The sequence below is a fragment of the Plectropomus leopardus genome, chromosome 3 (assembly GCF_008729295.1).
Source record: "Plectropomus leopardus isolate mb chromosome 3, YSFRI_Pleo_2.0, whole genome shotgun sequence".
NCBI classification, from domain to species: Eukaryota; Metazoa; Chordata; class Actinopteri; order Perciformes; family Serranidae; genus Plectropomus; species Plectropomus leopardus.
The window spans coordinates 27,009,846-27,036,941 of record NC_056465.1 but is presented as its reverse complement, the minus strand read 5'-3'; the positions used below and the strand labels follow the sequence as shown (position 1 = coordinate 27,036,941).

The following is a 27,096-nucleotide window of genomic DNA, read 5'->3' as shown; positions in this document are numbered from 1 at the left end:
GTTAGAACAACCCTGTTTGCACACACAGAAAGCATCAAGCCAAAACAATCTCTCTTTGCAAAGTCAACCTAAAATGTATATCCAAGAGTGAGTGTATCACTTGCTGTCAGACTCTTGGTGCTGAATATAATTTGTTTTCAGAAACATATTATTAGAAAATCCTGCAAACAAGGACAAACTGTGAAGTATGAGAGGGCTGTAGGGAGTAAACATGAACATCAAAAAGAGGAAGTTGCTTCAACTCTTCTTCCTTGCTGCTGCTGCTTTAGTGGATCAAATGTGATCAAGTCAGAGAGCAAAAAGTTCAAAAGGGGCCAAGCCTGTTAAAGACACAATGTGCCTTGTATTCCTGCCTGATCCTGACCCACAGATACGTAGCACACACACAAAGGCTAGTGGTGAGCGTCTGTCCTCTGTGCTGAGTCACTTACATCAAAGCTTTCACTTTTTAACCTTCAAAATCCAAATCTGTGTATCATTGCTATGACATTTTAAAGATACATTCATAGTTTTCAGAGGATGAAGCCTACCAACTTTGAGGATCTCCTGACTTCTCCTGTTGCACCACTATGAGGTTGGCGAAATATCTTAACTACTGTATACCAAATCAAAATGTTTGTTGGCAATGACCTCCGGGTGGAAAACCTTGTGTCACACACATAAAATTAAACAACAGTGAGCAAACTCTGCTTCGACTGGTTAGTTTTTTTTTAACCACCTAAAAAAATCCTATCAGTTTAAGTATGCTTAGTATATGTACACCACTTCACCTTCCTACAGGCAGCCCTCTCCAACGGGGAACTGAAGCCGTTTTCTCACCAAACTCCATTGACAAAATCAGCGATTTTAGCATAGGGGAGTTGCTGGTATACCGCTGCCTCTATCAGCGAGTGTGTGAGGTAAAGCTTCAAAGATATTTCAAATATAGCACACATTTAGACCGAAAGATTTTCTGTGCAGCCCCAGTGCACAGCAGTGCACTGCTTAGCTTTCATGTTGGTAGATTTGGTTCATCAAAGATGATAGCAAAGCATCACAGTACATAAAATAAGCATAGCCGAAACATTAAAAGATCAGACCACCGTGTTAAACTATTTAAACATTACAGTTACTGCTGAAAATGGCAACAGAAATAAACAACTTTCACGTTTTTCCACAATTCAAATCAATTACCTATTGTCTACCCAAAAGAGCACAATGCCACAGTGATTTGGTCTATGAATTAACAAGACAATAGTTTCAGACATTCAGGTGTCCTTCAGAACTAACTGTAATATCTTTAATTATCCTTTAACTTTACTCCGTGCACAATAATCAGATCAAAATATATTTGTCAGTGCACTTTGACTATATTCATGCAAAACCAATGCCATTCCCATCAGCTTCCGCTGTATTTTGTTTCTAGCACTAATTAGCAAATGTTAGCATACTAACACACTAAATAAAGGTAAACATAGTAGACTTTATACCTGCATGTTAGCATTGTCATTATGAGCATGTTGCTATGCTTTTTAAGGCAGCCTTTAGCTAAAGGCACCAATGCACCGAAGTATAGACTCACAGAGCTGCAAGTGTGGCTACCTGTCAGTCCTGTTACATGAACACATCACTGACTAAGATGTTGGGCATGATATCCGAGATTAAAGACACTGAACTATGGAATAGCAATTCACCTAAGATTACCCTTCTTGGCCTAAAATAAACTTTAACTCAGACAAAAGCAGAAAGTCTGTGTCTCATTTATCTAACCTACAGTATAAATTTATTTCTCGTGTCCTGAGGTTTGAACACAGAGCCTATCCAGGAGCACCAGACCTTTCATGGAGCCACACTCCCGGGGTCTACCCCTGCAATGTTTAACACAGCACCAGTTTTAGCACTCCCACCCTCCGCCCTCCCCCACCCCAGCACAGCTAACATAGTGCTACCCTCAGCCTGTTCATTTGAATGGGCTGCTGACATGTCACTATTCTCTGGGACCCGAGCCCAGAATGTTCCACAGAGCTAACCTTAGGGACAGAGTACGGGTCCTGACCATGGTCCGATGACAAGGCTGTGGATGTTCCCACACACTGCCAACCAGCAACAGAATGGAGATCAGCTGGACATGGCATGGACTTGCAGTCAAGCAGCCTGTGATAAAACTGAGCCGATGACAGTGTTGTACAAGTCTGTTTCTGACTACAACATCCTCTTGCAGAGTTAACAAATGTTGATACAATGTTGATACAAATTACAGCAACTTGGACGTAAAAAGAATATAACATATCAATCTTAATGCAGTCAGGGTTTGGGAATTCACAGCTCCTTCGCTTATGGGAAAAAAAATAGCTTTAGTGTCTTTAGTCTCTAAATTTGGAGGTTTTTGTGGGTCTGTGAAGGCAGCACAGGCAGAGCTGAAGAAGAATGAATGGTTAAGTTTCACTGTCAATGCACTTCACTCAGCTGCTCCATCTGTGCCCGAAGTACACTCTACGCTCTGAGAGTGTGGTGCAATGAATAACTGAATGATAAATTAAACTGTGCTCCTAATGAACAGTCCAGCTTTTTTGCAGATGTTTTAATCAAAAATAAAATGAATGTGTGGGAATGGGTTTTAAATCAGTTTTTTAAACTTAAGATATTATGTTCACTCTTGACCTTGGAAACAGTAATTGGCAAAACAATCTCACCACAAGGTCCATTTACTAGCAGCTCTGGAGCTTTTGATTGCAATACACAATCTTCCTCAGCAGAAGAAGTTTAATCTTTTTTTTTTCTTTTTGGACAAAAAGTCTTTGACATGCACAGATTGTTTTGCAATAACATTTCCAAGAGACTTCAGAATAGGTAAGTTAAGACTGGAATGAGCTTGTAAACCTCCTTGGCCAACAGATGTCGGTATTTAACTGTCAAAACCTGCTCAATTTATTAAGTATATCAAGTTTTATTGGATACGATTTGCCAGCTATGCCATAATCTCCCCAAAACTGCTGAAAACAAGTCCGAGGCTCTCAACTGGCCCATTAACATACAAGACAACAGGGGTATGTGTGTTAGCAGGGTGTAATTCACTTTTCAAAATGCAAAATATACAAGCCAGGACTTTGTTACATGAAACTGGGAGTAATTCATGGAAAACTACAAGCCTCTTAATGCAGTCCTATATAGACCACGTTAACACAAATTATATTCTCACACACACACACACACACACACACACACACACACACACACACACGACACACACAACACACACACACACACACACACACACAACTACACACAAATACTCTGTCTCTCAGGTTGCACTGCCAAAGGATTTCTTTGTTTTGTAGTAGATGCACACAGGAATAGCCACATCTAAATCCCCATGGGTACGGCTGTGGCACCCAAATTGTCAGGTGTTTAGTTGCATCACTGTCACACCAATGAGATGTTCCACCTGTCTAGGATTTCAGAGGTGGAAAAAGCACCTTGTGCCATGCACTGTACGAGGCTGAAATGGAACGGGGTGTCCCAACTCGCAAAACACACTAGTGAGCATACAAGACTGTCGAGTATGTCCTGCAAAAAACGTGGTGTAATAGTCTACTCCTTTAAAATGTGTTTGACAGAGGAGTGTCAGTTGAGTGTTTGTAATAATATACTAGCTTAATTGGACCCACTTGTTGGTGTATTTACTGTAACTGGCTCTTCACTGCAAGAAAAAAATCCCTTTGAAGCTTTTAGTGTTCTCCAACTCATGAATGCTGAGCTACCTTTGATCTGGTGCTTGAAATAAGAGCACAAATTTCATATGGTGTGCACCATTTCTTTGTTGTTGGGACAGGATAAGTACATGTAGTCTGGCAAACTCACTATACACACACACTACACAATCTGAACTTAACATTTAAAAATGCTTTCAGGTTTTTTTTATTTTCCGTTCATTATGAAAGGCTGATAAAATAATTTAATGAAAAACTCCTGTTGCACTGAAGCCAATAATTTAAAGACAGTATTTTAAGCTTGCATTGTGGTCTCACAACATAAACATACATATATGTTGTCGTGATGCTTTGTATTTGTATTATAAATGAGTGACCACACTGGGAGGTGTCGGAAAACTTCTGCTTGTTCACATTTGTGCAACACAACACCTGAGGATGTCTTTAAAGGCTCGTATTATTCTTTGTAACAGCTTTGTCCAAACTGCAACATGAGACCATTGTTGAACTTCTCTTTACCACTAGCTCCAACACAATAACAAAAGTTGGGTATGCGTCAATGTGATAACAATGTAACTGCCTCATCACAAAAAGAGACATTCACAGAAAACTGAAGTCGGCATCACCATTTGCCATCAACTTAGAAAACCAAACTCTTTTAAGATCTTGTTTAAAGTTCTTCAAACTGCTGTCCTCTTCGAGAAATGTGGGGCCCAGACAAAAGTGATGTGAAAGTGATGACTCAGTGAATATCTGTAGCAGACTTGAAGAAGACAATCTAAAAGTCTAAAATAAAAAGGGAGGAAAACAACAATTTTTACTAATCTTAAAAGGGCTCAATGTGAAATTCAGTGAGTATAAGGTTAGCTGGAAGCTAGCAGCTAACAGTGGTAACTCAACTAACAGTGCTAAACAACAACAACAGTGCTGACAGAGCTAGTAGTTTTACATGAGGGGAACCAGAGGGTGGGGGCTACACTTTTACACTTTTGCTGTCCCGATAATCAGCAGTAATCACCATGAGTGCAGTGCAAAGCAGCGACAATTAGCTAGCCAGTGGAATACAAACAGGCCCTATGATGTATGCACCTATCACAACAAACCACAGAGAGGCTCAGATTGCAACACACAGAGGTAGCATGACTTCCTTCACTGCTCAGGGCGCCAATACTTCACTATATCTTTACATTGCAAATACTGCTTTGATGCTATATTAATGCGCTGAATGTCGCAGAATCTTTACAGAATCTTAAATTTGTTATAAAACTCTTAAAATCTTTAACCCTTGAACTTGACTTAAACTCACTTGGGTAGTGTATTATGCTACATGTAATCTAATGGAGCTAAAAGTTTAACTAATTGTAAAACAGTTTTTCTATTATATTTAACATTCCAAAAATCTATATTTTAGTTAAGATGAAGATATCCAACATTAAGGCAGGCCTCTATTATATTATTTCACACCTGAATTTAAACTTTCATTATCAACACTATTGCAGTTGTGACAACTTGGCTTATGGAAACAACAGACTGACCACCAACTAACTGGAAGAAGGCAATGTGTATCTCTCCTTTGATATACATCTTGATTCATAATCAGCGACTAAAAAGACCAAAGAGAAATCTCAAACAGAAAACAACATGATTGGAGTATAAATTCTGTTTTAATGGAATATGATGCGTGCCCAAAAAAAAGCCATTTTATGCCTTTCAGTACCTCCTCCAGTGAAGAAGTGAATGTTTTGACAAAAATCAATAGTAACGTGAAACAAACAAAAACTACATTAAAAAGCCTGCTCAACCTTTTAAAAGCTGTGAAAACATGTTTTTTTTTGGAGTCTCATTTCCTGGTATTACAAAATGAATATCTATCAACTGAGAATCATCTCTTCAATAGGCCAGTGTTGATTAAAAATACCTTGCTTCTAGGCTTATATAAAATTTGCTTCAAGTACATCGATTTCCATGGCAAAGAGTTGCATAAAAGCCAAGCATTTTCATTACTGATGTTAGCACTGGCTTCAGGTGAAGATGAGCAATTAGGGAGACTCCCACAGTGAGTCAATGGTATCTCTGGCTCATTATCTTAGTGCTGCTACCTGAATATTTTATTGCTGCAGGATTTTGCCATTTTTTGCAGCTTACCCTGCTTCTATCAAGCTTTCCTACTAAATTATGTAACTACAGAAAGCTCTATACAACTATCATTTACAGGTGTATGTTATGTTGTCTTGTAGTCAGGACTGGGGAAATCTTGTTTTCTGATTGCGACTACCATGTAAAGTCAAGCGCCTGACAACACTGACAAAGATTACACTTGGACTCAAAGAGAGAGGCACATAAGGAGAGACTTTTATTAGAAAAAAAAGAGGAATCTCCTTTCATAATCAGTCTTTTCAAATATGGAGATGCCTGTATTGACTTGGCAGAGATTCCTTCAAGGTTTGGCCTAATTCAGGTTTTCTGAATAAATGCAGCAACCTTTCAGACATGAAGTCTGGGCCTTGATTCATTACTGTTACTCCTCTACTGAGTGATATAACATCTTTTAAGTGATGAAGGCTAGATGCATAAAGTTATTCTGCTGGCTCAAGTCAAAATTTGACAACTGATGTCCGTTTTTAAGCATCACAGCACTCCAATATTGGCCAAAACCCACAAGTACAAAGCATGTGTGTGTACCAAAGACTAAACACTGCACTGACAGATCGACTGAAAAAGACTTAGCAGGTCAGGAAGTCTGCATTGCGTGCAGTGACACCAGGTTGACACGGTCACTTGTGGCAAGCCGGCCTCGGGACAGACGAACACCATGACATTTAGAGTCATATTTGGCCTTAGTGGTTATGGTCACCTCTTGCAGTGTCCCGTGATCTGCTGAAACTGGGGAGTCAGCATTCCTTAAATAACCGTAGCACTGGCACAGGCTGACCAGCGTCAAGCAACAAAATCCCCACCCAGTCTCCATTACTTCCCATACCATTCCCATAGGGGTCGAGACCGGAGGCAGACTGCAGCCAAGCACAAGAACAAAACTGACTTGGTGTAAACTGACCTCTATAGTGAAGCCTATAGCCTGTCAACATGAGTATTTAATTGAGGATTGATCTTTATCTGCACAAAAACCTCTTGCATCCGACTATCTTTTTGAAAAATAAGATGTAATCTAAAATCTGGAGGGCTTTCAGGTTACTGATTATGAAGAGGGTGTCATTGTTTCATCCATGAAATCAGACAAATACCAGTAATCAAAGGTGATTACCTAATGAAGAAACCAAAGTGCAAACTGACTAAAGCAGGGAATCCACTTATCATAATGCAATCAGTCCCCCTTTCTGTGATGACAATGTGAAAAGCTCACCCGTCAATACTGAGGATATCCCCCACGTCGAGACTCAAAGCCAAACGACCTAATCACATCTCATTCACATAAACACAAAGGAGTTTCCTGAAAACACTTGAGCAATCCAAATTCTCCATTCTGGGGTTGTCATGTCATAATTTGACAATCGTGATGTTTATTGTTGCCTTGTTAAACTTGTCTACCTACCACCACCAATATCTCGCCAGTTGCCAAACCACTGGGTTTTATCTTGACAGCTTAAGGCCCAGAAACACCAAACTGACATCGAAGAACTAGTGACGACAAAGGCCAACTGCTGTGCCGCCTCATGTTGCCTGTGTCTCAGCCAAAAAGTCACTCACTAAGACTACAGCCAACTAGCACATACGTTCTGCACCTGCATGAGAGGCGTCTCCATTAGGGATGTGTGATAATATCGGCACATCATAGATAAGGGTTTAAAAATGAAATATCTGCATCGGCCTGAAATTAACGCATCTGCCAATATGACAGACCAATAAGATGATGCTTTAATTATGCAGCTTCAATTTGTTTAAATATGTCATATTTGCACTGGTTGTGGCTATTGGCAGGATTGGATCTCATCATCCAAGCCTGTTAAAGTGGGATAAATTTTACAGTATTGTTTAAAAGTTGTTGCATAAAAGTAAATATGCATGTAACCCAAGTTGAACCAGTTTTCTTGTTTTGCCCACTGTACATGTGAATTTTGAAAAGCACTGTGTTTTATGTCATCATCTGCCGGTTGACCATCACGGTAAGAGAAGACGCAATATGTAATATGAGAGACCTGATGTTCTCTGCAATTGGATTGAAAAACACGTGCATATAATGGTATCGGCAACAGGCCAAAATGAGTTAGGTAATATTGGCATATCGGATATCATGCAAAAATCTAAGATCTCCCTACTTCCTACTCTCCACACCATAAAGTGGTGTAACCTGGAGGCCGACAGAACAGATTCAAGACGCTAGTTGGCCAGTAGGCGCTTAAATAGCTCAACTTAAATCTTGAAAGAACAAATGATATTTGCCATTCACTCACCAACATTAACACAAACAATTATGATATGCATGCTGAATTGGCAAAAAAACAAAAATTGATGATGGCCCACAAGTGCTAACAATGTTTTTCCATTCAACTGCAGAGATCATCAAGTCTCTCCTGTAGTGGAATTAACATATTATGCCTTCTCTTATCATGAGAGTGACTGGGAGATACAGATATAAAATACAATATTCACAAAATGTACACACTTGCTAGGCAAACCAAGAAAACTACTTTGACCCATGTTACATGTAGAACATGCCATATTTTATGTAAGAAATTTTAAATAAAACTGTAATATTCATCCCACTTTAACAGGCTTGTATGATGCTTCCCTGAGAAAATCCTGACATGTCAAAACCAGCAAATTAAAGTTGCATCATTAACTTAACGACTTAACAATATTCTTGTGGCTCCTTAGTCCTGACATTGATCAACAGATCATCATCACACATCGTCATTTCGCATCATGAAATGCAACGTTATATTAATTCCGGGGCTTAAAATATAATCGAACATAGAACAAAATTGTCGGGAACAAGATGGGTGAAACTTCTGTGATGTATGTACTTAAGTATGTACTGCTCATGCTCTCAGTTTATAACAAGCAATCCAATAGCTCACCACAAGACAAAAGACTTGACTTTGGCCAACAAAAGGTTTCAACATTCAAATGAGTCACCTGTTACCAGTAATACTGCAATGCCAGCACACAAGACTTATTATTTCTTCATGTGCAAGCTTTCCTGGACTGCCTGTTCACTTCATATTTGAAACGTTTAATACAAGCAATTAGATGCTGAAGCCTTTATTTTTGTGGGCCTCCTATTTTGAGAATTTTGAAACAGCTGCATCTTTAACAATAAAAGGAAATGAAAATCCGAGTTCTTTTAAGTCAAACACTGTGTTTTTCAATACTATGCTGGAACAGTAATCATCCAGAGACATAATGATAAACTTTTATCTGTACTGTCCATAACCTTCAGCTTGATGACGCCCAAGTAGCCTTACTCACTTCCCTGCTTATGTCACTGCCAGTAAAATAAATTTAAAAAAAAGCGAGTCTATGAGCTGCCAGTCTAGTAGCAGGAGTTCCAGTTTACTGTCTGTCCTCAGACGCACCAGCAGAGGAACCAGCTGACAGTCACGTCTCATACAGGAAACAGTAAATACACTGAATTGCTTCTTGATGACTGCTGTTGTACTTATAGAAACACAATGCGATACATGTTTTCAGTAGATTCTTGGTACACTACACAATCAGAGAGCCTAGCAGAATTAGATCTGCATCTGGACCAACGTTTAAAATTTGGTTAGCGTCTTGTTCACCTCCCATATATAGGATTCACATTTTAACCAATGAATTTGCATAACTTTTCCATAACACTTAATCCCATTTTCCTGACTTTAAATAGTTTAAAATGCCAATATACCAAGCAGTTACAGATAAGCAAACTATTAGCACTTCCTAACTTTAGTCGCTCATTCGACATTACCCCGTCAACTAAGTGCATATGCCAATACATGAGACTAACACATATGGTTACTTCACAAAATGTCAAGAACGCACCCCTTGTCAATACAATTTTACTATAATTTTTACAAATTTTTATGCATTTATTTGTTAATAAACAAAACATTTGTTTTATTAGACATGTCTAATACTTACTTTGTGATCTTTAGTGATATACCAACTGACAGTGCAAGTTTAGCATCCAACTGACCTCAAATCTCAGTGTGAAAGCCTTGGTTAACCTTCTATACAACAGCTTTTTGGACCATTTTCCTGTTCCTCTCCTTATATGACAACACAAATTCTTTCCCCTAAAATGCCTTGATGCAATGCCAGTCTGGTCTATTTGTAGCATGTGATACTAGTGACATTTCAATGGTTGTGCAGCATCAGATTTTAAACTAGGAAAACAAGGAACATATGTTGCGTAACTTTAGACATGTTTTAAGATTTTTAAGACCATATTTTAAACAAAAGCCCCCCAAAAATATATATTCAAAACTGTTCCAAAACAGTATGTTGATTCCAAAGCATTGGCCACAGGCCTCTAAAAATATTTTTCTAATTTTAGAATTTTTCCAGGAATTTCATGACTGTGGGAATGCTGAATATTGAGGAATGTGGTGACTTTTCAATGACACAATTAAGAGTTCAATTGTCTAGCTGTATGCATGTTGCTATCCAGGGTCTATGATATATTGAAGCGATTATGCCTGGAACAGCCTGGATTTTAACTTCCTCACAAAAGCCAGTGCCTGCCAGAGTTCAATCATTTCCAGTCAGACAATAGCAAAATTGGTGCCATAAACATTTCTAGCTCTCTCTTATTACATCCTTGGTCACGCCACAACTTTTACATTGAAAGATGTGTGCCATTCTCTAGGTCTCTTCCTCTTCCTTTACCGCGTGTCCAGCTCACCCCTGCTGCTGCCAGTAATGTTTGAATTATGAGGAAGCCAGAGGGGCTCAGCTCCCCTACAAGATATCAGAGGCACACTGAAAGCAATACAGGGTCAGGTCTGGGAGTGGTTTGTAATAATAATTAGCCCTTAATTTAATTAATAAATGACAACCCCTGCAGTGGTTAACACTTTGAAACCTAGGTAAAGTGGTTTGTTTTCTTTCAAAGACAGGGTGCGAAGGCGATGAGCAACTTAACAAGTCATGGCCCAAAAATTAACAAGAAATTTAAAATAAAATATAAAAAAAAGTAATAAAAATTCCCTGAAAATATGCAGAAAGGAGAAGTAAAAAAAAATAAAAATAAACAAGAAAATGCTGCTGAAAATTGAGAGAAAATATGTAGATTTTTTTTCCTGTACCATTTTTTAAAAATATATAAATTATAATAACAATAAATATAGTTTTCGAATACAGTTTTAAAAAGAAAACAACAATTTCCTGGTTATTTTCTGGTCACCTTTCACAAATTCTTTGCAATTTGTGGGACATTTCTTTCCAAGTTGCTCATTGCCTTTCCCCCCCCATGTTTTCACAAGAAATCAAACCAATTTGCTCATCTGAGCGCAGCAAAAGAAAACTGATGTCATTCCAGGTTTTAAAGGGTTAACATGAGAGCAAGAAGCCAGCTCTCCACCAAAGCACAATAGTTGCTTATCAGAGTTTGTCTCAACTTAGAAACAAACGTTCTCCCACTGAGCCGGTTTGTTTTTTTTTTTCGTTACGCTTAGGGCAAATATTTCCTGAGATAATGTGGAAACACAGAAAACATTAACACATGCAAATAAGAAGCCAAAAGCTTGTTTTGTAAATCCTGTATCAAACCTGATACACATCTGACCACATGTTTTCTTTGCAGGCATAAGAAGATATCTTTTCTCTATCAGAGTTTGTGCACATGTGGTCTGCGAGGCTTAATATATTTGCTCTGCTCTGTGGTCGGACTGTGTTTGAATTTTAGTTTGCTGCTTTGAAATATACTATGCTCTGAATAGTCATCTCTGTAGCTGACTGAGGAGAATCCTGTTTGTATGGTAACATAACGTAACGTATACACATATGCACCTGCACGCCTGTACGTCATTGCTGTCAGGTGGGAGGTTTGATGTATGCTCATCATCTGTGACTGTGTGAAGATAACATGACACTGTCAACAGTCACGCTGAACATGCTGACATGCCTGTGTGGTCCCAATCTGTGTCTGATAAAGGAGAAAGTACACTGCATTGTCATATATCACTAATGTGTCTGTGTCAGCGCAATACACCCTATCCATAGTGCCAAATTTGAGATCCTATCTCCCAAAGTGTTGACCACAGGGACATCTTCTTCCCCAAAATGATGATTTTAGTACCCTATTGCTCTCATCTGTCACCACAAACCAAACACCCACAGCTGTTTCATGTAGACAGTTGATTACTCAATACATCTGGTCAAACTATGAGTAAGGGTTTTAACTCAAATGACAAGGGAAAAGGTGATACAGCATAAGCAAACAGTGAGCGATACAGTTTTAGTGGTTTGCACATCTGCAAGTCTGTACAAGAGCCAACTGTCAATAAAGGTTCATCTTCAGTGTAACATGCAAGTCCAACTTGCCTCTTCCATCATCCATTTATAAGCCAATTGCGCAAATAAAAAGCCCAGCCGATAGAATTCCTGTTTGGGATGTGTTTATCAATTCTTAAAACATGTGATGCTAAAACACTTTGAATATTAAATTGTGCATTTGACATGCACTGAGCTAAAAACTGTGGTGGCGTTCTACTCCTCAAGGACAGCCCAGCAAATTTTAACTCCGTAGAGCCAAAGATTTTTGAGAAAAGTAAACTCATGTCTCAATGAAAAAAATTACAACTTAATATGAATCACAAGCTCTATAAATAAGAGGCAGGAGTATGTTTGTCCATTACTTAGTCAAAATAAGAATCTAATTTGGGGCTTGACAATAGATTGATTGACCGGGGCAATTAAAATACCATGTTGGGCTGGTAAATCTAGCAACTCCTTTTCCCTATCAGACAAGTGGTAAAAACAATGGCAACAACCAACAAACACACAACCAGAAAAACAAACAAACAAACAAAAGGACTGAATGGACTGTTTTTTAAGTAGTTGATGATGGAAGTAGTGCTTCCTTCTCACCTCTGTTGCGAGTTGCACATGCACAGTTCGGATTGGGCACGCTGAGAATATGAAAATATTTAGAGGATGTGGAGGACACTCAAGCTATGTGTTATGTAGTTTTCGCAAGTTTTAGAGCGAGGTGGATTAAATAGGGTTATTTTCAATGACAATTACTTTAGTCTTTGTTGTAATTTGATAACTGCTAATAAATGAAATTTGTATAGTGACAAGTTAAAACTGACTACAGCTAAGTATCTTTCTAACACTCTTGCCCAATTGGGCAAATTTACAAAAATGAATAACACTGAACCCTGCAATTTTACTAGACATTACCCCTTGTCCACTTCATATAAGAAATACCGAAGGCTATCCTGAATCTTCAGCAATGCAAGATGGACACGGCAGTATCATAATCTTCAGTTACACGCTTCATGTTTCCGGCAATTGATTGCCTATATACTCTGATATTTCTAGAGCACAAAACATTTAAAAAATTTAAACTTAAACTAGGGATGGGCGATAATATTGGCACATTATCAATATTGGCTAAAATTGGCTTTAAAATGAAAAATCAGAATTGACCTAGATGCTGATTTCTGCCAATATGACAGACGGATGGCTTTTTTTTTTTAAGTGCACATTGAAAAAACATCAACCCTTAGTTAAAGTATGGAATGATTATTACATTAACTGAAAAGCACTGTCTTTTATATCCCCATCTGCTGGTGGGCCATCATAATAAGAGTATGCATAATAGGATGTTTATTGCACTACAGAAGAGACTTGATGATCACTAGAACCAAGTGGGGAAAAAAAGTGCATCTATTGATATTGTTATCGGCCAAATGGGTCATAATGTATTGGCATATCGGATATTGGCAAAAAAAATACAATATCATGCATTCCTAACTTAAAAAAAAGCTTTTTAATAGGGCCAATACTGACACCAAATATTAGTAGAAAATATGACTGATAACCAATATTTGGAACCAATATGCATTTACAATAAAAATAAAAACCTTTCTGTCAATATTTAGAATTTGGAATATAAAAAACTCAAACATGTAACTTTTTTAATGTCTTAAGAAAATGTTTAATAAAAACTGAACTATTTTTTTATAAAGTCGAGTGAAAATTTAAATTAAAAAATTAATAAACACAAATAGCTCCTAGAAGTTTTACAAAGTAAAAGGTCCTCCCATGCTGAGACTTTCTTTGCATTTCTTTAATTAATTAATTTGATTGGCAATCATTAAAATAAAACGCAGATACAGAAATTGGCAAAATGCCAAATATCGGCTCCAATAATCTGCCAGGTCGATAATCAGTCGACCCCTACTTTTCACTGTTACAATAACAATCACCCAAATGTCAGAATGGACTCTCTACAGAGCAAAGGTCCTAAAAAACAGACATTAAAATCTTTGCTAGCATGCTGTAGCTACAGGTAATATCTTAAACTGTTGAGGGATTGCCTCATCCTTTCTGTCACACATTAGTTTAATCAACACTCTTCCTACAACCAGTAGTCCCCCAATAACTTGTCACAGTTTTATTGTTCTGACTTATCAGCTGCAGTCCTGCTGTACACAGCCACTGGAGCAGGAGATAAGGCCCTTTCCTCATGGCCTGCCAGGTTTTCCCTGTCAAATATTTATAGAAGCTGAAACGTTATATGGCCATCAGACTCTCTACACAAGAAGACCAGCAAGCAGCAGACACATTTCAGAGACTAAAACCTTGAATCCAACCTACCAATCGTTTAAAAACAAATAAGAAAATGTGTTAAATCTCCTGTTAAATAACTTTGACGCACTTCTGAAGCTGTCAAGTGAGCCTTTAATGGCAGTGAGGGGGTTGGGAAATGAGATGGCCATCTTTCGCGTGAAATACTGGGTACTTTTCCAAATTACTCACCGTGTTGTCATTACATACCCGAACCAAGACGACGCTTTCTTTTAAATTAACAACCGAGAAAAAAGTGATTATGTGTCCAACGGCTGTTAACATTATGTGTGGGCAGCTGCTGGCTAGTTTAGCGAGGAAGGTTTGCCAGATTTTTTTTTTTTTTTTTCTGACAGCAAACTTTCTGGAAATATCTGTACACGCAGGAGAAGTTGCTCCGTGTTTTCAGTTGATTTTAGACATTTTGGTGAGGCAAGTTAGCAAGTTAAGAAAACTGTTGCGCTAACTACAACAAACACCCAGAGAAATAACTACAACCGCTCCAGTCGAGCAGTGAGGTTGATAAATGACCGAGTACGGTGCTCAACAGTCGGTCTGGGTGTAGCTACTAACCGCCACCTAACAGCCAACATAGCCGACAGATATTACTCGCTTAACTAGCCACTTAACAAGCCAAACTAGCCAGCTTCAGCCAGCCTGCTGTGGCTGAGTATCGCAGCATGAAGGCAGCAGCAGACAGTGAGCACTGACCTCACTCTGTCTGTCACAGCCGCCCGGACACACTTCAAACCAAAATGTCACGGTACCGAAAAGAGCCACACACTCACCTTGCCGCTCTGGTAGCCTTCAAACGCTCTTAGGGCGCTGTCAGTGAGTTTAACGTGAAAGACGGAGACATTGCTACCATTGCTCACTCTTCCACAGGACAGTCCGTAGCACTGCTCCTCCTTCAGCGCCGCCATCTTGCTACCGTTCCCACTACCACGCGCGCACGGACGCACTCTGTCGTAAACCGAGAACTCCCGTTGCTTTTCAATGAATATTCAATGACCGGTCACCGGTGATGAAGTCACCGAGCACACACGAAGCCCTATATAGTCACATGTGTACTATAATTTTACACTACAGAATACATATAATAATGCGATATTATAAACTTAAAACTATTGTTGAGTAGTCAGCACTATTAATTATAGACATATATTGATTTTTTTTTTTATTTATAACTAATTCGGAGACAACACGTGACTAATTTATATTTATTGTAGTTTAGTGTCTTATAATCATGTTATGTTATTAATGGGTGACGAAGATAATACATTCTTCACAGCATTTAAGAATGGGCATTGCACATCAGTAATGCGTAGGAAGTGGGAAATGATAGGTCATCTGGTTGCGTCAGCGAAACGTCAATGTCTGGGGAAAAAACAGGGAAAAAAAACAGTTTGGGAATATCCAAAAACTTGGGAATATCCGACTGTAAACAAATAAAACAGGAGACATGAATACAGAACTGTGCTTATTTTTATATATATCCTTCTTATTACAACTTTTATATATATATATATGTGTATATATATATATATATATATATATATATATATATATGTGTGTGTGTGTGTGTGTGTGTGTGTGTGTGAGAGAGAGAGAGAAATATGGATAGACTGTATTGTATTTAAATGTTTATATTTATGGACTTTATGGATATTTATGGACTTTTATGTATGGATGTATTGCATTTTTGTTGTGTTTTGTTTACCTGTCCAGGGGCAACAGCTTAGCTGCTAGCTAACTCTGGTGCAATTACTTTTAATTGTTCTGTACACACACACACACACATATATATGTGTGTGTGTGTGTAAATGTATGTATGTGTACATATATATATATTTCTCTGCCTTTTTATTAAGACACAAAGAATACAGAATCAATATTTAGTGTGAAACTTGGAATCGTGCAACCATAACAAAAGACAGTTCAAACAATCAACATTGAGCTTTGGATATGTCTAGGATGCAACCTGGTGTAAATACAACAGAAGATTAATATTGTAAATCTCATACTGTCTGCCCAAGAGTTCAAGACATGCTAAGTGAAAAACTTGCAAATTGTGCCTGTTGGAGCAATTTTGTTCTGAAACAGTTGTGTATTTAATACTGTATACATATTTCCTGTATGTTCTGATTGTATTTTAGTGAAGAGACAACTGAAAAATAAATATGTATGATCATTATAACCTTGCTCAAATAAAGTTTATGGTGGCTTTTTTTTTTTTTTTTACTTTTGCACAGTACAGTGTGCATACTGAATATTTGGGTTATCTCATCTTAAAAACAAGTTGGTAGTTTAACCCTTTGACACCTTTGAACAAAATTGGCCTGATTCCTTTCAAGAACATAGGAAGAAAGCAATGAGCAACAATACAAAAAATGACCCCCCAAAAGCAAGATATAAGTAAAATTCACACACACAAAAAATATATCCTGAAAAGTATTACAAAATAAAATTACACTAAACCACATGACAAAATAATGTACAGAAACAGAGAGAGAGGGAAAGATGCACAACAACAGCAATTATTACCAATCAGCACTGATATTTCTAAGTTTCCAAGGTTGGTTTTATAAGGCATAAATGCCACAGAGCATCCTGCAATCACCCAAGAACACAATAAATGAATTCAGTCCAGACCTGGAAATAGTTTGAATAAAAAAAGGATCATTGGATACCTTGTCATTAATGCGTACACTTGGAGAAATTGTGATAAGATACAAAAACAAAACTGTAGTTTGACAACAGACACATTTTATTGTGATGACTATAAAATTAACAAATACAGGGAATGCTGGGAACTTTCACAACCTCCTCATTTGTCACCAACTGTTTAGAGTTTATGCAACTTTTGGCTCTGCAGGCTTACAGTACCATCTACTCAGAAGAAGCCACAGATTGATTTGTGTCACATTAACTATGTAAGAAAAGGATAACATAAGCAACATAAATTAAAAACTTCACAGGCAAAAAAAATGTAGGGGAGAAAAAAAAACACCCAACATTGTACTTAAAGGGTCACCCTTCAACATTTGGTCATAATCATCAAAAATTGAGGTATAACTCACTGAAAGTGAATCATAAAAATAAACCCTACTTCAGCATTATTCATAACCACGTCACTGACAAACTATATGTACCATTTGCTGTCCTTATTTAAAAGTCATAACCACACCTCTCTCAACAAGAAATTACTATTTTAACAAATGTTGACAAGTATTTCTACTGTAGCGGCTGCATTAAGTGACCAAGAATATAGAAACACGCCAACATCAAATTGCAAAAAAAACACACGCATGTTTATGTCTAAACCCCCTTTGTGAAATGTTATTTGTTTTTTGCTGTCGACACTGTCAGAAAGGCATTGATTCAATTCCATGGTACTTGAGGCAGGTGAGGCTGTAGTCTGTTATATTTTCTTTAACTGCGTTACGTGCTGGAGGTGTTTCTTATATATGTTAATGAGGTGGATACAATTTTAGGAATTTCAGAAAAACATCCCAACAAACTGCGGCCTCAATATACACAGTCGAACCGACTGAACACTCAAACATCTGAAATAACAGCTTGAACAAAAAATGTGCAGGTGTTTCTATTTTTGTGGTCACTTAATGTATGAGTGGCGTTTATAGAAAGGGTGTGAGAGCTAGCACACAAGCCAGTTACCTCGCCCAATAACAGAGCATCACACCAGCCGACCTGAAACATTGTAATATCATTAAAACAAAGTGAAATCACATTCTCTCTTGGATAGGAAATATTATTTTAAATGCGCAACCTGACGCTTTAAAACTATAGTTTAACGTAGGACCATAATCACAATAGCTAATCTTAATGGGAAAAATATTCTTAAATAGCTTCTATGTGAATCTATGGTATATTTTTTTTCTTACATTTCAATGCTCAAATATTCAACTACCAAAGACAAAAAACACGGCAGCAAATTAAAACAGTGTCTGGCAATGTGACAGATATGCATAAACCTACGCATTTATATGGTTGGAATTCAGTTCCCATATCGATGTTTTATTGTTTGTCACATATAATTCTCAAACATAGCAGAGAAAGGAGAGTGACAGTGAAGAGGCGACTGACCAACTGACATTTCCAGCCCCCTCTGACCAACGTTAAGAAGGCGCTGTCACGTGTGCTTCAGTGTTTCGGCTCACATTGCAGGGGCTCGGTCAGGTTTGGTTCAGTTTCTAGCAGCTATGACAACGGATAATGCTACACCGCCAATGGCTACTGCGGTGGCACCAAATAGCCATTTCCAGCTGAGACCCTGAGGAAATAAAAGAAATAAAAGAGTAGAGAAGAGATCATGACACAGTCAAAAGTTCAAACATCTGACTTAATATACTCATACATAACTGACGCTCCTTGTTTATTACTACACAAAGCCTCCCTTGATGATTATATACATATCACCTCAGAAGAACTAATAAGAGAGCATGAGCATCATGTGATGACGGATGATAGATTCCAGCAGCGTATAATCCAAAATGTTTTGCACATAAACTCATTTGTTTTTTTTCAGGGAATGACTCTCACCCACGAAGACTTGGCTCGGTGTTTCTGTGTGCTGCCGCTGCTGTTGGCGGGGTTACCCAGCATCTTCTTATACATGGCCTGCTCTGCTCCTCTCTGCTCCGAGTGCTTTTTCACCAGCTTGGAGAGCTCCGCGTGGATAGTCTATACAAAACAGACAAGACAAATAGATGTTAGAGGCTCCAGCTCAGCATCTGAACCCCCCTTTACGCAGTCAACCCAGCTATCCTAACATGGAGGAAACAAAGTCCTGCTACTGTATAACAACCTCAGACTGATTCCCTTGTGGATGGGGATTGCGTCAGGATGACAATACCATTACATCAACACGCACAAGTAGCAACCAAGTAGTCTGGAAAGCATGAAAAATGATGTCAGGCTTTTCAAAAACATTTTCCTATTATCATGACTGATGGATGAAGTGTCAATTAAAATATTTATGCCAGTCTTTGTTGTTTTACAAGAAATCACAGACTGGCATCACAAACATAACATCATTTAGACAACATGCACACACAAACACAATTCCAGGATATGGGTTAAATTATTGCTCCAACATTGTCTCAGATCTGAGTCACTTCACTGCTCTTAAAGCTGGTGAGTGACTAAGCAAACCAATGCTTTCAGAGACAACAAATTTTTTTTTGCTTTGTAAATGTGCCTCAGAAACACTGAAGGAGTATCATTAAATAGAGTTTATAGCCATGTTCAGCCATAGTAATATCTGAGTTTCCTCTACCTTAAATAAATTTGTGGAGAGTCAGTGTGAGTCTGTGCAAGAGGATATGTCTGTTCCTATCTACTGCTAAGAGTAAGCAAATACATTTACAGCCAAGTGTTTGAACAGTTGGCACCACAATTGTGCAATCAGCTACCCACCAAAATTACAAAAAAAGACACAACACTGACTTGTCCCCAAAGCAAGAATTACACAGGCTAAACAAACATGAACCATCTTGTCCTAAAAGCATCAGAGGCCGTCTGAACTGGAACTGTCACGCCCGCGTGTCGTGTCAAAAAGTAAACAAACCACAGACAAATAAATCTCCTCTCATCAATTTGGGTTGAAGATGGAGGGCGTGGACAGCTGACACCAGTGTAAAAAATGCAGACAGCATGTCGGTCAAAGCCTGGAGAAGAAGGAGACAGAGCGACATCCTGTCACTCGGTGATGCCTGCTTCTATTCAAGACCGCCTCATTGATTATAATGGGAGTGTTCTGGCATTGTCACTGAAGCACACCCACTGTTCTTGCTGTTAGAACATGAGGTTATTTAGGGACTTTTTTTCCATTGTTACAGCATTAAGAGGCGAGTCTATTTTAACACGAAAAACAGCTATTCTCGCACCAGTTTCAAAATGTGTGTTGAGACATTGCAAACATACACAAGACTGACAGATATGTATTGACACTTACGCAAAAGTGCCTGAAAGTGCAAACAATCTACAACAAGCATCTTTATATTTAAGATATGTAAATATCCCTAACTACCAGTGTCGGACTCAAATAAAGTAAAATTCATTTCTCGTTACTTTTAGTAGAAAATCAGGCATTATTTACTTATTTACTCCCTGTAGAAAGAAATTATTTATATTACTTGTCAACTTGACTTTAGTGTCACGTTATTGACAGTTAACAATATTACATTAAACCGTATCTATGCCCACGTATCAGCCCAAAACAAGGCTCAAAAGAAGAAGAATCAAGACGATACTGCCGTAGGCTGTAACTGCCTCAAAATAAAATACGTCAGTTAATTAAACAATATATAGGACGTTGGCCATCCTGACAAATATTAACTGCCTCAAAATAATATAGTACTAGTCCTAAATAAAATACTTTAAGGGACTGACCTTCCTAAAAACATTAGATGATAATAGATTTAGGAGTTTTAAAAAAATCAAAATGGCATATGAACAGATGAACTGCAATTAATGGGCCAAAGAAACTCGCTCAAGTCACATGTTCACCAAAACGTGGCTTTATAGGAGACTAGTCAAGCTAATGTTATGTGCTTATTACTAAAGCGGTGGTTTCACTTCATGAAGAGGGGCGCTCTCAAGTCATTTGTCAGACAACCTGTTCCTCCTTGAAGTCAACACAAGAGTGCCCAGACTGAAGAGCCTCTCCACGGGCGCACAAAAGCGTTGTCAGCACATTTGACGGTTTACCCCTTCTGCAGATTACTAAAGAACTTATGTGACAATCTAGGTAACTATAAGTATCTGTAATGTGATTACTTAATTTATGAACAGCAGGGCTGGAAATAAACCTTTCTCTGTGGCAGGTGGAAACCAAAATTTTGGCTGGTAAGAGAAGCAAATCTAGCAGCCACTTGCATATTTTACCAGCATTTGGCTGGTGGCTGGTTCTGACTTCCAACCCTGAGGAACAGTCAAATGTTACTGTATATTACTGAGTTACAGACAAATGTAATGTGAGTACGGTACTGTGTTACCCCCAACGAGGGCTGGATCATGTGGAAAAAATCAAATACCACAATAGGTTTGACCTTACCTTGATAATGATTTTGCAAAGATATTGTAGAGTTGACTATTGGTGCTTTCCGAAATATTAACACCAGTAGTAATGCGGACATACTGACTAAGTGGGTAAAAGCAAATAACAGATCAACTAGAGCAGCCTGGTAAGTTCAGAGAAGAACATCACTTTACTGTAATGCTGATTTTTATTTTAAATGTTTTAAATCATTTGGTAATTAATTTTACCTTTTGTATCTGATCCTTTTACACTTAAAATACAACGTTCTTCAAAACCTAAGATGTCTAGTCTATCACAATGTTGATACAATATTGATATATTGCCCGGCCCTAACCCCTACACTGCTAACTACATGCAAGCTTATTAAACAACAAAATACACCTCACATGCACGATTGTATAATCTAACAGTGCATTACATTTACACTGTGTGCTGGATGAAAAGCTTAAGTGGTGGCCAGGCCATGTGCTGTTTGACAGATTGGTGTAGGACTCAAGTGGGGGATTCTGGGCATGAGTACCATGCTGCTGCAGCTCACAGTGAATCCAAGGAGCCCACGCACTGAGCGGAGTTCTGTCAAATGGCCTCGTGTAGCCAGAGAACCACATATACCCGACTCTATAAGCCGAGAACAGGAACAGTGGCTAGGTATTAGATATGGCTGGGGTGCAGGGCAAACCTATTTACAGCAACAACATGAAAACAGATCCTCTGAAATGATGAATCAGCAGTCCACCTGACCTTGCATTACAAACTGATTTGATATTTTACCAAATGGTGCCACCTACTGGGCATATAAAGGAACTGATATTTCTCCACATAAAAGCTGTGTTTTGCAAAACATTTATGTGAAGAGGCCAAAAGTACCTTGTTGCTCGGCTCCAACTTCAGCGCCTTCCTCAGACTTTGAATGGCTTCTGTGTATTCACCTTGCAAGGCCAGCACCTACAGAGAAAACACAGCATTTTGATAAAATAGTCTTTCACAGACTAATAGAGAAAGCCAAAGAAGAAGAGCAGCATGTACCTTGCCCATGCGGAAAAGTGCTTTAATGTTGTCTGGCTGGTGTTCCAGTGCCGAGACACAAGATTTAAGTGCTGCTTCATAGTGGTCCAGTTTCAGCTGAGAAGCAGCCATGTTGTTTAAACACTTCACTCTTACATCCATCAGCTCGTTCTCCTCCTCAGGAGTGATGTCGACTGCAGCAAAAGAAACCACAACATAAACAAAGAGTCAAAAACCTGTTTAAAAAGTCATAAAACAGAATCTTACAACTGAATGTTATAATAATAATGTCCATCAGTGCGTTGTTATAAAGACATTAGTTAAGTTCAACATGAAAAAATCTATTCCCTGCACATCACAATCTAAGGCGGGGTAGGATGTGCTGTGGTACAGGTCCCCGGTTTTTGGGATGAATCTAAAACTTCCAAAAATGCATATAAAAGTAAGCATCAACTCTTTGAGCACCATGCTGCCCTACCTAGTTGATACCCTCTAAGCCTTGGGTCATGCTACGTTATAGAAAGCCTTTTCCTTTAGTCACGACTCCTTAGTCAGCGCCTCACCTTTAGAGCTAGACTCTGTTATCTGCAGGGCAATGCTGTACGAGTTGACGGCAAAAGCGTAGTCGCCTCGCTGATAATGAACATTGCCTCGCTCTCTCTTATGGCTGGCCAGGGCAATCTTTTCTGCAGGAGGCAGAAGCTCCAGGTCTGGGGCATCAGTAGCTTCCAACAGTTCCACTTCTAGGGACACCTCAGCGTTCGGGGGGACCTCAGGCTCAAGACTGGAAGGATGAAGAAACCCAGTCAAGTTCAGGAGTTAAGGAAATAAGACAAATAAATAAATCACTAAATTGCACACAAGGAATTTCAACTGTCACATGTCTCGATGATAGTGTGCATCACAGAGCTTGTCAAGCCTGTAAAGCAAGTAAAGCTGTGTTGTTTTGTTTAAACAGAAGAAAGACATTTTACATCTATTGTGTACTTTTTTTCTTAACATTAAAAACTGCAGTTTACACAGCCTTTAGCAGCTAGATCAAAGCATGTTCCTACCTCCCCCGGGCACCATATGCGTATTTTGCATCAGCCTGGATGAGGGCCTTCTCTCCCATTTCCATGAGCTGCACTGTAAGATCCAGCGCCTGAAAAGAGAAAAATATTATTACAGATACTACAGCATAATACTAACAACAATGAGTAGGATAACACAAACAACCCATAACCTATTATAAAATCACTCTATCTTGTCTGTCTCATTTATAAAGTATCCCAAATTGTCCTTTTTTACCTGGATGACATCTCCATCTCCAAGAGTGAACGAGAGGTCAGTCTGCTCCTCCACAAGTGTCCCGTCCTTCAGGGATGTTTTAAGATTAATCTTCACATTCTGTCCTTTCTGTGGCCGACTATCTCTCCCTTCCCCTGCTTCCAGTACTTTTTTCTTTAACTGGTCATTACCTGGAAACAAACACCATCATATCATTTTCAGTGAGTCACAGCACTGATCAGTGTCTGTAGAGCGGTCATGTCCAAAGTCCGGCCCGGGGCTCAATTTTTTGCCCTAAGGCCAATTTTAAAAGGCCCTCGTCTCGTCTGTCAATCAATTGAGATCACTTGCATTTATTTTTATTCATGCACAACGGCATGACAATCATACAGTTTGTAGACTAGGGGTGTTGAAATGAACTGATGCGGACATGGCCGATTCTGCATCGATGCAATGACAGCACATCATCGATTATAGCCAATTAACATTGCTTGTTCATTTTCGAGTGGTGGCTGGACAATAAAGTTCTACAGTTCAAAATAACTTCTTGGTAGAAACCATTAATTTAATGTTCAACCATTTCTTTTATGAAGAAGTACACTGCACTATATAAAGTACTTCAAAGTTTGATGCAATCTTAGTTTTTACTGTTGTAAATACTCCTGTTGTCTGCTGTGTGTAGACTCAAGTCATGTTTGTGATATTTGCCACATTCAGGACATTCAGTTTCTTTTCTTGGAGCAGAAGATAGTTGCTAGAGGCAGCAGCTAGACTGCAGATGCATTAGTTTGGGTTTTGGAATTGGAACATTTCAATTTGATTTGTAACAAAATCTTTAAATAATAAAAAGGGGAGTTCATATTTATCTGCGGGCTTGTATTTATTAATGGAAAAAGTAGTTATGTGCATTAATGTAGAAAATTAAGGATATAATGTCGTGATGCACTGTGGAATCGAATTGTTGACATGATAATCATAACTGAATCATGAGAAAAGTGAAAATGCACAGCCCTGTTGCAGACACGCACCAAGTAGGAACTACATGGGCAAAATTCATGTGTTTTCATTAACAGGCTATAAATGAACAAACTCACGATGCCTAACACCAAGAAGCCCAAAGCAAAGAAGCATAAAGTCCTCAGTGAGGGTCACCGCTTTCAGGAGTGGTGGAAAGTTGAGTATTTTTTTACTCCAAGTTAAAAACAGTCTTTGTGTCATTTGTATGTGATTTTTCTTTTTTTTTGCTAGGTAAATAACCTCTGTGATGTGAGAAGCAGCTGTCCCCCAGGAATTTTCACAATCTGGCACCCATTCATAAAAGCCTTTTCTGGTTTCTTAACCTCTCCTGCACAATTCTAGTTATGTTTGTTATTATACTTGCTTTTAGTTAATCTTGGGTGCTAATAAAATAAAACTACTAAAGTGCCTTCATATGGGGCTTTTGCCACATACCTAATACATCCAGCCATTCCTCCACTGGACCAAGAGGGTCTGAATCTGTGTCTGCATTTTTCTTTTCAGACTCATCTGTGTTTTTTCGCTTCCCTCCACCGGCATCTTCCAGAGGAGGAGGGTCATCATCATCAATGTCTTCTTCATCTAAAACTTCGAAGTCCTCCCCGCTGTCCAGCAATGAGGTCCGTCCATTCTTCTTTGCTGTTGGCGCACTGTCATGGCTATCAGAGGCGTCTATAGTCTCCTCTTTTTCAGCCATAGCAGAATACTATAAGAAAGAAGGATAACAACTTTAAAAACAAGCAACTACATTAACTTCTCAAGTGTCCAAAATCGGAGTAACGTTAAAGTTATCAATTAAAACCCAACACATCGGCGAGCATGTGACTGTGCTAACACATCTACAGTAAAGTAACTGTCATCCAAAACAACCAGGACTAACAGGCTCATTATTTTCAAGTAACAAATGTACATTACGGTCAAAATTAAAACTCACCAGTTTACTGTTTGCTACAACCGTAACGTTATATTTCGAGTAACAGGAGCAAAGCTAGCCACACGTTTCCAGAAGTTTCTGACAAGTTATCCCACCGCTAATATCTCCTCAAGCTGCTAGCAGGCTAACTGCTATCAGCCGTTAGCCGAGTAAGTTGCAAACTAGCATTAGCTGTAATATCGGCCGGGCTGTTTCTATCTTGTTTTACGATGAACCGCTGCTTACGTCGACTTCGTATAAAGCGAGGGAGTCACAGCGTCATTTGTGATAAGCCCGTTTATCAAAATAAACAGCACATTACCTTCAAACACTATCTGCAGAGGGTTGTTTTGGTCCCGGACAATCTCCCCTCCAGTTTAAAGAGATGAAGTCTGTTTGACGTTGGAGAACGACAAACCTGTGGGACCCGTATGTGTTGCTGTTTATACAACGTCAAACTGACTTCGTAGCGGTCTTTAGCTCATCCCAGCAAGCTGCTTCCTGTTAACCTTGAGCTCCTCTTCTTCTATTGGAGCTTTTCATGCATATTAATACTTGACCTCTTAGGCATCCAGAGGACTGCAGTTGCAGTTTATAGACGAATCCGACAACCAATTTTTGCAACCATGAAGTTGCAGTAAGTCCTTTTATTTCCCTCCCTATGTCTTATTTTGAATGTCTTTCATAGACTAACATTTACAACAACAAAAAAAGACTTGACCCTTAACCTACTTACTGCAGCCCCCCAGAGGTATATTTTTGTATTTATCTCGTGCTTTATTCTGTCTTTTCAAATCTTTTATGGAAACACCATTCATTTTACAATATGTCAAACTGAGAAATCCAAATGTGAAGTAGGCCATTTTTATTCAACCCTTATCTCATTAGGTGGATATACTGAGACCAAGGTCTTTCTTTTTCTATTGAAGGACAAAGAAGTTTGAATGACTGTGTTTATTTCAATGCTTTTTTACGAGAATAAAAATGTCCATGGTTGGTTTTGCCACATAAATGGTATTCACTCGAAATTACTGAAACTGAATGATAACAGAATCAATAGATGATAAATAAGATTTTAAGTACTAATGTGGATTGTACTTGGGATAATAGATGCAATTTGTATTGAAGAAAAGTATATATTTTACACAATATGCAAATTTTCCATAACTAACATGTTAAATTTTCTTTAGATAACATTCATTACACAATGTATAATGTTTTGATATATGGTAACATTTTGCTACAATGTTTAAATGTTGTTGTTTTTCAATAGCAGTTAAAGAGTGTAAGATGAGGCTTAAGTGATCTTCTATTAAAGTGAATATAACTTCAGCATGTGTGCTGCATAATATGACCGCTGAAAGCTAAATGAAAGCCCAGAGGAAGAGATTCAAACAACAAGG

At 38.5% G+C, this 27,096-nt stretch overlaps 2 protein-coding genes across 3 annotated transcripts in view; both read right to left on the bottom strand.

Annotated features, from left to right (window-relative positions):
* ell (elongation factor RNA polymerase II) overlaps positions 1-15,452 on the bottom strand; it is a 45,661-nt gene extending 30,209 nt beyond the window's left edge. Inside the window, exon 1 of the mRNA XM_042481924.1 lies at positions 15,215-15,452. Coding sequence (XP_042337858.1) covers positions 15,215-15,349 — 135 coding nt within the window. The 5' untranslated portion in view covers positions 15,350-15,452. The remainder of the gene's footprint in view (positions 1-15,214) is intronic.
* Positions 15,453-17,175: 1,723 nt separating this feature from the next.
* fkbp8 (FKBP prolyl isomerase 8) lies at positions 17,176-26,138 on the bottom strand. Of its 2 annotated transcripts, none has more exons than XM_042484084.1 (9): positions 26,016-26,138; positions 25,216-25,486; positions 23,785-23,954; positions 23,550-23,638; positions 23,058-23,278; positions 22,516-22,688; positions 22,357-22,434; positions 18,990-19,130; positions 17,176-18,720 (listed from the first exon to the last, which is right to left on the bottom strand). In XM_042484084.1, exons 2-9 carry the CDS (start codon positions 25,475-25,477, stop codon positions 18,634-18,636), a joined length of 1,221 nt encoding a protein of 406 aa, XP_042340018.1. In that variant the 5' UTR covers positions 25,478-25,486; positions 26,016-26,138; the 3' UTR covers positions 17,176-18,633. The 2 variants fall into 2 exon arrangements, with proteins under 2 accessions (XP_042340018.1, XP_042340019.1); XM_042484085.1 differs by lacking the exon at positions 26,016-26,138 and adding an exon at positions 25,715-25,838.
* Between the last annotated feature and the right edge of the window lie 958 nt (positions 26,139-27,096).